The sequence below is a fragment of the Ovis canadensis genome, chromosome 11 (assembly GCF_042477335.2).
Source record: "Ovis canadensis isolate MfBH-ARS-UI-01 breed Bighorn chromosome 11, ARS-UI_OviCan_v2, whole genome shotgun sequence".
NCBI classification, from domain to species: Eukaryota; Metazoa; Chordata; class Mammalia; order Artiodactyla; family Bovidae; genus Ovis; species Ovis canadensis.
The window spans coordinates 61,353,131-61,363,917 of NC_091255.1; the positions used below are offsets into that span (position 1 = coordinate 61,353,131).

At 60.4% G+C, this 10,787-nt stretch overlaps 1 protein-coding gene across 11 annotated transcripts in view; it reads left to right on the plus strand.

Annotated features, from left to right (window-relative positions):
- RBFOX3 (RNA binding fox-1 homolog 3) overlaps nt 1-8,403 on the plus strand; it is a 433,842-nt gene extending 425,439 nt beyond the window's left edge. For 7 of the 11 annotated variants that reach the window (XM_069543863.1, XM_069543859.1, XM_069543866.1 and 4 more), the window contains 6 exons: nt 1,596-1,649; nt 2,048-2,180; nt 2,778-2,817; nt 3,723-3,784; nt 4,687-4,765; nt 8,297-8,403. In XM_069543863.1, coding sequence (XP_069399964.1) covers nt 1,596-1,649; nt 2,048-2,180; nt 2,778-2,817; nt 3,723-3,784; nt 4,687-4,765; nt 8,297-8,299 — 371 coding nt within the window. In that variant the 3' untranslated portion in view covers nt 8,300-8,403. Of the gene's footprint in view, nt 1-1,595; nt 1,650-2,047; nt 2,181-2,777; nt 2,818-3,722; nt 3,785-4,686; nt 4,766-6,540; nt 7,247-8,296 lie in introns of those variants that run through there. The other 4 variants (XM_069543862.1, XM_069543864.1, XM_069543861.1 and 1 more) reach the window with 4 other exon arrangements.
- Nucleotides 8,404-10,787: the final 2,384 nt, after the last annotated feature.

Below are 10,787 nucleotides of genomic sequence, written 5' to 3' on the forward strand. Positions count from 1 at the left end.
TTCTTCCCTCCTGACCTGGCATTTATAGAAGATTCCAGAAGCACAACAGTAACATTCAGGCACGTCATGTGATGGTGGACCAGGGATGGACAGCAGTCTCACAAAAAGTGTGGAGAACAGGCCGCCCTGGGAGGAACAAGGCCAGGAAACTCTGTCCTGGGCACTTCTCGGCTGTCAGCCCAGCAGTGGGGCTGTCAGACTCTGGGACGTGGAGCTGGACCTGGAGGGAGTGCTGCAAAGACCCCAAGAGCTGAGGGGCCAGAGGCTGGGCCTGGTCAAACAGGTGGACCCCCCCTCCAACCTCACTTCCTGACCGCCTGGGGATAGTGAAGTTTCTGCCTACTGGTTTCCATCCCTGGGACCTCAGGTGGGAGCAGGCCTTCACTCCTGCACCTGGGTCTCTGATGGGAGAGGAAGACCAGCCAGGAGGAGCCAGCCCACTGCAGAGAGGAAGAAGCTGGGGCCCAGGGAGTGGCCAGGAGCATGGTCTGAGCTGGTTTGGGCTTTCCTGAGGGCTCAGATGGTAAAGATGGTCTGCTTGCAATGCAGGAGACCGGGGTTCGATCCCTGGGTTGGGAAGATCCCCTGGAGAAGGAAACAGCAATCCACTCCAGTATTCTTGCCTGGAGAATCCCATGGACAGAGGAGCCTGGTGGGCTACAGTCCATGGGGTCGAAAAAGAGCTGGACACAACTGAGCGACTAATGCACACCGCACTCACCAGCCCTGTAACTGGAGGCTGCCGTACCTCTGTGAACCTCTATTTGCTCATCTATAAGATGGGAGAGGGTGACACCTTCCTTGTTGGGTGGGTCTAGAACAGTCTGGCATGTGGTGAAGGGAATGCTAGCTGTCCTTCTTATCATCCCCAGTCCCAAAGCCCTGCCTTCCCACCTCTTCCCTCAGCAGCCCTGCCGTTGGCTGCTTTGGGGAACAACAGACACAGGAGAGCAAATTCAGCCCTGGGGAAGGGAGCCCTCTAGGAGCTCCAGCCCAGGACAGACATGGGCGGGAGGTGGAGTAAGTCGCCATGGCCGAGGCCAGGCACCTTTACCGAAGCCTCTGACCCTCCTGGAAGGCAGCCAGGCGCCTGCATGATACAGCTCCCAGGAGACTGGGCTGTCAGGCGCCGAAGCACCCAGACCACCAGCACCCCTATCCCAGCTGCGACCTACAGACGCTCGCACAACACGTTCCACTTTCCCTCTTAATGCTCTTCAGCAGACATGCAGACCCCAAACTGCTGGGGCCAGTGTCCCAGGAAAGGGGAGGCCTGGGGCAGGCTGGGGAAGGCCAAAATTTGGAAAGAATCAAGACACTAGGCAGATGGTCAGGAGTGGCTGCATGCCTGTTAGGGAGCAGAAGGCACCCAGCCAGTGAGGCTGCAGCCTCCTAAGCGGGGCCTGGGTCTGTGCTCCTGCCTCATCTGTCTACCCTGGTTGCAGAAGGAGGGGTCCTGCCTGTTCTCTGCAGCGGCCACAGCCTGGGACTGTTCCAGTGGGGCCCATCCGGGAGTCTCCAGGGTTCCCAGACATAATGTGAAGTGGGGAGAGAATGGGGAAGATGGTGATTGGGTTTCTCTGCTTCTCTTCTAGGCTGGAAGCTAAATCCGGTGGTAGGGGCAGTCTATGGACCTGAATTCTATGCAGGTAAAGGCTGGGAGCTGGGTCGTGGGCTTGGGGAGGGCCTAGATGGGTTATTCAGATCTTCCTACGTGGGAGGACGTGGCCAGGGACGTAGCCAGACAAGAGGCGTGGCCGGGCAGAGGCGGGGCGGGGCGTGGCCGGGCAGAGGCGGGGCGGGGCGTGGCCGGGCAGAGGCGGGGCGGGGCGGGGCCGGGCAGGGGCGGGGCGGGGCCGGGCAGAGGAGGGGCGGGGCGGGGCCGGGCAGAGGAGGGGCGGGGCGGGGCCGGGCAGAGGTGGGGCAGGGCGTGCCCGGACAGGAGGTGTGGCCAGGTGAAGCGGTGGTCAGGCTTCCAGCCCTCCCGCCTCCTCTCCTCTTAGCTGTCCCTCTCACACGGTCTCCTCTCCGGCCCCCTTTCTTGCAGTGACGGGGTTCCCCTATCCCACCACCGGCACAGCCGTTGCCTACAGGGGCGCGCACCTACGGGGTCGGGGCCGGGCTGTATACAATACGTTCCGGGCTGCACCGCCCCCGCCCCCCATCCCGACTTACGGAGCGTGAGTACCTGGCGGGCACAGGGAGGGAGGCTTGGAGAAAGGCCCAGGGGGCGTGGGGAGGGAGGCGTGGTGCAGCCGGGGGAGCTAGGCAGCCTTTCCAGAACCGCGGGGGCGGGGGGTGGGGCTTGAACCCCAACCGTCACACTGCAGTCGCCTCCACATCAGTATCCCCACCCCCACCCTGCTCCGGGATCTCAGGGTCACTGGCATGTGGGGGACGTTCAGAGCCCCGGCACCTTGCCCATTGCTTTCATGGGTCGTGGTCGGCCCCGGAGCTCAGTGGGCCTTCTCTAAGCCCTCCCTGGTCCGGGGCCCTCCGACCCTAATAGTGGGGTACAGCTGCCTGGGGTGGAGCAGGGGGAGGGTAAGTAAGCAAGATGGGCCGATGGGCCCCTGGGTTTGTGGGAGAAAGGAGCTGACCAGCAAGGGTGTTACTCTATTGTTATACCAAAACAGGGCACTGGAGCAAACGCTTGTTAAAATGCCAGTCCCATGGGCAGGGCTGGCACCCTGCCCCCTCCCTCCTCAGCAGACACCGGAGCCGGCCTACCCCACCTCTCCAGCGTTCCCACCACTTTCTTGTCCGTTTGCTTCCAGGGTCGTGTATCAGGATGGCTTTTATGGTGCTGAGATTTATGTAAGTGCAGCCCTGGGGGAGGGAGGGTAGATGAAGCCGATGTCTCATGTGTCTCAATGAACAGTCAGTGACCCCACTCCCTGCCCCGCTCCCCCCGCCCCTCCCGTCCTGGGAGCCCAGGAGGGCAGCCTCAGCTAAACCTGGGTTATCCCTGCTCAGGGTGGCAGCAGTAAAGGATTCCCCGCAGCACGATGAGCCAGGCGTGTCTTCTCCATTTCACAAGGTGTCATTTGTATGATGGGGGCCATGGGTGGCTCTCCTGTATCCCTAACCACATTGGGGTCACTGAGTGAGCCCCCGCGGGCACCCCAGATCCGTTGCAGAGGCTCAGAGAATGACCGGGAGGTAGGGGCTCCAGGGCAGACCCCTGGATGGAGTCCTGCCTTTTCTCTTCTTTCACGGGGCATCACTTGCTGTTTCCTCTAGCTCAGAGCCCTTGCTGACGACCCCCATTCCCCACTGCCATCCTGGGTGGTGGTCACCTGTAATTCAGCCATCCACTGAACAGGGCTAAGATGTGGTCTGAGTTAATGCCTTTTGCCCCTGACCCATCCCAGCATCCAACACTCAGAGTCACCCGTGGGTTCTCTGTGCCCATCAGCATCAAGGTGGGCGGTACACTGGCTTGGTGGCAGGTCTGTGAACATCTACTGTGTGCCAACGCTTTGAACACAGCCAGACATATAATTATTGGTGCCCGCCCATGTGTGTTGAATGCACAAATGGACACACAAATGAAGGAAGGAAGGAAGGAGCTGCCCCACTTTGAGCCATGGCACTAGATCACAAGCCAGGTGCTCTCAGGCGTGCGCCAGCCACCCCTCGCCTGCCCAAGGTGAAGGCTGAAAGGCTGTGTTTGCCCCACTAAGCCCGTATGCTGTGTTCCCCCCACCCTTACCTTGCAGGGAGGCTATGCCGCCTACAGATACGCTCAGCCAGCAGCAGCTGCAGCCGCCTACAGTGACAGGTACCTGAGGAGGGGTGGAGAGCTGGGTGGGATGGGGAGGAGAAGATGGACGGGTCACAGGGCAGGGCTGCAACAGACAAGAAGCCTTACCCACCACTCCGGGCCTGGGGGTGCTTCCCCCTGGAGGAACATAAGAGTCTGGACAAAGGAGAGCAAGTCTACATGGGCTTGGAGACCCCAAGCCAGCAAGCCCCAAACTTCTGTAATCACTTCCTGCCTTCACAACACGGGAGGCCTTGGGACCCACCCCCCCATCTGGGTAGCAGACAGTTCCTCTGATGCCCAGCCCTGGAGGCCTAACAACCCCCTCCCCCCCAGCCTGAGCTCCAGAGCCTTGGTTTCCGCCCAGGACACCTCTGACTCTTTCCAGTGCTCCCAGGCCTGAGACCCTTCAGCCCCAAGAAAGAAGGGCAGAGCGTGTGCTCCGCTGCAAGTACATCCAGAGGCCCGAGGAGGGTTCTCTCTTGTTTTGAGGGCCGTCCTGGGGTGAGGGGCTGCCTTGATGCCTTTCCCTGTGGGCACTCGGCCTGTTGGCCACTGACTGCAGCTTGGGGAAGCGTACAGGCTCCAGAGCTGGGTGTCCAGTGGGCACTTTGTGGAGGGCAGCTGTTGCTCTTGCCAGTGGCACTGAAGGCCCCTCGGCCCTCCCTTCCAGGGGCAGGCGGCACCCTCAGCGTCTGGCCTCTGGGCTTTGTCTGGGGCACAGCAGGCCAGCACTCATGGTCAGCACTCGCTGGACGTGTTCAGAGGGTGGCCGGCTATGTTCCCTCCAAACCAGCAGGAAGGAGGAAGAGGGGGTGTGCAGGGGAGGGCAGGGCCTTGGGGTGCTGTCTCCAGGGAGGCGGGAGACCCTCACCTGCCCCGTCGCCCCCCCACCCCCCTCCCTGTGCTCACCTCCCCAGTTACGGCAGAGTCTACACGGCTGCTGACCCCTACCACCATACCATCGGCCCCGCGGCGACCTACAGCATTGGAACCATGGTAAGGAGGCCAGAGCCGGGCTGGGGCGGGCGGGCAGGCCCTTAGGGAAACGCCCCAGACCTCGGCCTGGTGCCTGGCAGGACAGGGGCCTGGATCTGAGCTGGGCAGGACTTGCCCCTTGTGCTCCGTGGAGTCAGAGGGAGGCAGGCCTGCCCAGACAGGCAGCTGCCCGGTAACGTCGTCTGGGAGACCTTCTGGTATGGCCCTCTTTGCTTGCCCTGTAACTAAAGTCCGGGCATCCTGGCCTTCCATTCCCTGGACTGGGAAAACCCAACAGAACCTCCTGGCGGGAGCTCCAGAGGCAGGCAGGGCCCCCACTTCCCCTCGTGTGGGTGCGTCCGTGCCACGGTCCCTCTGTGTTGTCACCCCCTTGCTGTACCTTTCCTCACATCACCCACGCCCCTGCTCCATGACCCCTCCGTGGCTCCCAGCTGGGCCTGCAGGTCTCTCCTGGGGAGGTGGGGCCTCTGCCCTGGGCTTCGGCAGGGGGCGGAGGAGGCGCACTTCTGACGGGCCTACTGAGACCCGGAGGTGCACGGGCCAGTGTGTCTGTGTGTGTGTGTATGTATGGCCAGCTCTTGACACATGCAGCCCAGCTCACTCTGTACCCCAAAATCTGCTTCCAGTGAACACCTACCTTCCAGCCCCACCCCAACCCCCCCAACCCCATGGGGTATTAATGTCGGTTTTTAACTAGCTTGGCATCCAGCATCAAAGATGAAAACGTTTTGGGCAGGGTAAAGAGGGAGGAGCTTCAGAGACAATATGGATTTTTTTTTTTCATCTCCCTTGTTTTTGATTACTCCCTCCCAATTTTTGTTTTGTCGTTTTTTGATTTTTAACGAGCCTCAGACATCCCAAGCAGCCATGGGTCGCAGGCCTCTGGGTGGGGGTGCTGGCCCAGGCCCACTCCCAGATGAAGGCCCTGAAACTGGCTTGCAGGCTCCTTGGCTTCAGAATCGCCAGGCTCTCTGCAAAGGGGGCTAAAAGCTAAAAGCTAAAAGCTTTTGTTAATTCACAGAGGGTTCCCTCCTATGTTTTCTTTTATTTTTATAAGATTCTCTCCCCCCCCCCCCGCCCCCCGCAACTTTTCTGCTCTGTCACTGGCCATTCCTTTCTGGGGAAACTGGTGGGTGGAGCAGGACGTCCTGTGTAGGGCTCCCTGGCTCCGGGGAGCCCCGGGGCATGGGAGAGAGCGTGCCAAAGGCCTGTCCTCCCGGCTGGATGGAGGAGGCGCAGGGACCCCAGAAGGCCCCTGGAGCTGGATGAGCAAACACAGTCCTTCCTGACAGAGCCCAGGCCCCAGGAAGCCTGACTAGAGGCCCCTCTAGCCCCTCCGGTGCCTGGAGGGGCTGAGGCCTGCCCCCCACCCCCCACAGCCCCGATGGACAAGGAGGAGGCGGGGCTTTTGCTCTGACCTCCCCCAGATGACAGAAGATGGAGGAAGCAGGCAAGGAAGGGTCAGGCCTGAGCCAACAAAGTGCCCAAAAGACATCTCAGACCTCGTTATCCAGAAGCTCCGTGGCTGGTGACCCCAGCACCTCTCTGACCCCAAGACCACCAGCCACATCGGAAATAGGCTCAGCCCCCCCCCGGCTGCCATGACAACCAGCGCGCATTCTCCCCAAGGCAGAATGGAAGGGAGGGGGCAGAAGAGGGGATTTAGCTGTTTCTCTTTTTGTTTTTCTTTCTTTTTTTTCTTTTTTCTTTTTGCTTTCCCCCTCCCCTCCCGAAAGGCTGTACTGATTGGCTGTTTTTCATCTTTGATGTTGCAGGCTAGCCTCTGCCGAGGAGGGTACAGCCGCTTCACCCCCTACTAGCAAGAGGCCCAGCCCCTAACAGCATTCACTCTGACTGCCTAGTACACACCAAACCCAGCAGTCCAAAAGCAGGCACAGCCACTCCGAGGACAGTGCACCCCTCCCGGTCAGCGACACGCGCCGCTGACCTCCGCGACTCTTTAAGTCCATAGGTTTTACCTCCGGCCAGCTGGTCTCCCCCCATGATGGTGTGTGTGTCTTTGACCTTGGTCATCCCTGTATGTCTGAAACCTTGGTTCCTATTTTGACTCTGTTGATGTTGTGCCCCACCCCACCCCCAGCCCTGAGCCATTTCAAGTATAGGACGCACAGAGTGGGAGGGGCTAGGCTACTAGAAGACCTCTTCTCAAGAACTAGCAATAGAGCCCAAGAGAGCCATGCCCACTCTCCTGTCACCTGTCCCCACTCAGCCCCAAGGAAGACACCAGTCCAGCCTCCCCAGGAAGCCACCCCAGCCAGTCTGGCCACAGCCCTGCTCCTGCCCCTGGGGTTCAGGCGGCGAGGGGCTCTTGTCTGTCTGCCCCACTTGGTGGGTTCCCAGCCTCGACAGTGGTCACTCCTGATCTTCACCCAGCTAATCGCAGGAGTAGCTGTCTCTGCCCTCCTTGTCCCCATTCAGCTAAACTCACAATTCTGATTAAATCTGACTGATGTTTCCTGCTGAAGTTGTCACAAGTCGTGGGGGAGCCACACCAGCCTCAGGGGTTCCTTAGCCTCTGTTACAAGAAATGAAAGAGTCTTAAAGTGGTCCAGCCCTGCAGTGCCCCGGGGGCCTTCCCTTAGCCTGTCTGCCCCACTGCCCACACTCGTGAGTCTTTCCAATCCAGCCACACTGGAGACGGGGTCCCTGCCCGCCTGGCACCCCAGTCTGTATTTGAGTGCAGCCCTGCCTTCCCTTCCCCAAGCTTGGAATGTTCTTTTCCGGGTACCTTTCTGGAAGGGGAGTCTGAGCGAGAGAGCAGGGAAAGGTGGTGCTCACCATCCAGCCCCTCTGGCGGGACAGTGTTTAGCACCCACCTCCTGTCTGGAGAAGCTCGGGGCTCAGCTCTGCTGCAGGGCTCTGGGGCCTGCAGGTAAAGCTGAGACGGCTGGGGGAGCTTCTGGAAGCTTCATGTGTGGCCCTGTCGCCACTGTTACAGAGGAAAGTGGCCGGGCCAAGGAGGCCCTGGGCTCCTGTGTGCCAGAGCTGGCTTCCGGAGGTATGGACAGCCAGCTAGAGGGTGCGGGTCCCTGCCAGCCAGGGCGTAAGCCACCAGCACATGGTCTCCGGCTGGTGGGGTGGCAGGCCTCTAGAGGTACCCAGCCAGCTCACCTCCACTGCCTGAACACCCTCTCAGCTGCCTCATTCCAGACCCCCGACATGGCCCGTGCAGCGCCATCCACCCACCATGCCCTGACCTCTGCCCTCATTTGCCCTGAGCAGCCAGGCCCTGCCCACCCAGGGCTTAGCAGAATCCACCAGTAGCTTCTGCCAGCTGGGTACACTGTGGCTCTTCCATCTCCGCCACCCCATCCTCCCCTTCTCCCTGCTGGAGGGCAGAGGTCTGCATTCAATTCCCTTGTGCAAGATGGGGAGTGGGGCCGGTGTGGGGCGCCCTCCCCCCGCCCACCTGGCACCCAGGGCCCCAGATCCTGCCACCCCTCCCCACCATAGCACGCCCGGCAGTTGCTTCTGTGACCTGCAAGTCCTGCCTTTCTGTTTCTGTTGTAGTGAAAGCTTCTGCCGTTTCCTTCTTGGACCATGAAGGGCAAAAACAAAACAAAAAAATCACACACAAAAAAAAATCACAAAACAAAAAACAAAATAAAAAAAAAAAAGATGTTCAGATCCAAGCAACAAAACCAACCAACCAAACTGAGAAGCATCCACCACGTCCGAGTCCGTGAGCCCGCGAGCCGCCGCACCCACCGCAGCGAGGGAGCAAGTCTGCAGGAAGATGGGGGGTGGAGAAGTGGGGGGCACCTCATTTTCTACCAAGTCTTCCTTCCGGGCCCCACTCGGGGCAGCGTGGGGCCAGTGGTGAGAGGCTGCAGCCGCGAGCAGGAAGAGCAGCCAGCAGGACTTGACCTTGGCTGCCGACGGTGCCAACGGAGGGACGGGTGCGGGGAGGGGGTCGGCTTCTCATCCCAGGGCTTCGGCTGTGTCCGGTCACCCCCCCACCTGTGTCTTCCGCTCTGGGCCTCAGCTACCCCTCCTGCCTCGCCGCCAACACCCGTGTCCTGCAAACCTGAGGAGGAGGAGTTGGCAGCACCGGAGACTGTCCAACCGACCAGCAGCAGCCCTGGGCTCCAAACCCAACACCAAGGGCTGATGTCTTTCCAGAACTCCGGGGCACCCAGGGCCCCTCCACATCAGGGGGCTCCGGCTGCCCGGCCAGGGGTTGGGGGCCTGAAGGCTGAGGACTTGGCTTGAACTGGTGGGTTTCTGGTTCCCTTTCTGGAGGAGGCCCTGGGTCTGGCCCAGGGGAGGGAAGGCCAGCCTCACCGCTGCAGCTGGAACAGAGGGACAGAGCTGGCCGGCGCCTGGCTGCACGGTGAGGTTGGGGTCACGGTCCTGTGGGTCTGGACGGCACGTCCAAGCAGGGAGAGCGAGGGGGTAGGGGAAGGCCTAGGTGGTCTGTGGCCCTCTCCCCTGCTCCCAGATCAGGTCCCAGGGTGGCCACAGACAGTGGGCAGCAGGGAGGAGCCCCTGGCCAGGCAGGGAGAGCTGGAGTCGGGGAAGCAGCAGAAAAGAACAAAAGATATAGGCTCCCAACATGGCTCCACTGTCTCGTGAAACTTAAAAGGTAAAAAAAAAAAAAACCACCTCACTTTATATTCAGCATCAGCTCCTGAAGCTACTGAGATGAGTCTCCTTTTCTATTCCCGGTGTACATAGCCCCGCCCCGCCTCCGGCTTCTTCCTCTGTACAGGCCCCTCTACCCTCTGCTGTTCTGGGCCCTTTTCTTGCAGCCGCTCCACCCCACCGCCCCCAACCCCTGCGCCCTCCCGCCCCCCGCCCCCCGCCCCCCACCCCCAGGACTGCAGCCAGGCCCCAGGCTTCCTTTCTTATCATTCTGTATGCTTCCAAGGTGTGACCATTTAAATCAACCGTATTATTATTATTAAGATTATTAATAAAGATTTTTCTTCAAACCAGGACAATTCTTTTTGATTGGCCGGCCCCCTGGGCACAGAGGGGAGAGGGCACAGAGGACCAGGACAGGAAGCTTCTTTCTCCCAGGAAGCCAGATGGCCAGGGGGAGTCAGAAGACCCTTCTGGGAGAGATTCTAGCACCCCCGTCCTCTCCTCCATCCCGCCTCTGGAGTCTGGAGGCAGGGCTCCTAGCCTTCGGGTAAGGTCTGTGAAGTTAGCGGCAGAATCTAAGGCGGCAGCCCCAGCCCACCTCCCCTGCAACTGGCCACCGCTCAGCAGTTGCTGCCCCTGATGGGGCCTGACCGCAGGCAGTCCCCAGCCTGCCTCCCGCCCCGGGATGAGAGAGGGCCAGCTGGGCGGTTGAGGCTGCTGCACTCGGGGCCAGCCGTGGTCCCGAGGAACAGAGCTGCTTAAAGGTAAGCCCCCCGTGCGCTACCCCTGTAAGCCCCCAACCCTGGCCGGATGGGGCAGAGGAGAGTGGCCGCCACCCTCCACCACCCACCCCGGGGAGAGGAGGGCGAGCTGGGAGGAGAAGCAGCAGAATTCAAACCAACAGCCTGAAAGCCATGGGCTGGGGGCTGCGATGGGGGGCAGACTCCAAACCCAACCACACTGCCCCCTCCATGTCTCGCCAGGACCTGCGCTCTTCATTTTTCACAGCACCAGATAATTTATTTCAGGGCGATTACACACACCAGAGGGGCACGGGCTTAAATGCCGACATATTAATTTTCCTGCATACGAGCCTTTACATCGGTGGGACTGGGGACCGTGCTCTAGGAGAGCTGGGGCTGTGCGATCCCTCTGCATGCCACGCTCTGCTAAACCCCCTTACCTCTAATTGCTTGCTCACCAGACTGTGAGAAAATAATTGCCACTATAAATTTTCCCTCCTTCTCTGCATAAAATATTCGGAAAACCAGCACTTAAAAAAGGGGGAGTGCTCCTGAAATAAGAGCGGCAGGGCATCACAGCTGTGCTGCCCACTTCCGGGTGCCTGGCTATGTTCCCCCCACCCCGAACCCCATCCCTGGGGACCGGGCAGCAGGGGCAGGTCGGAGCCCTC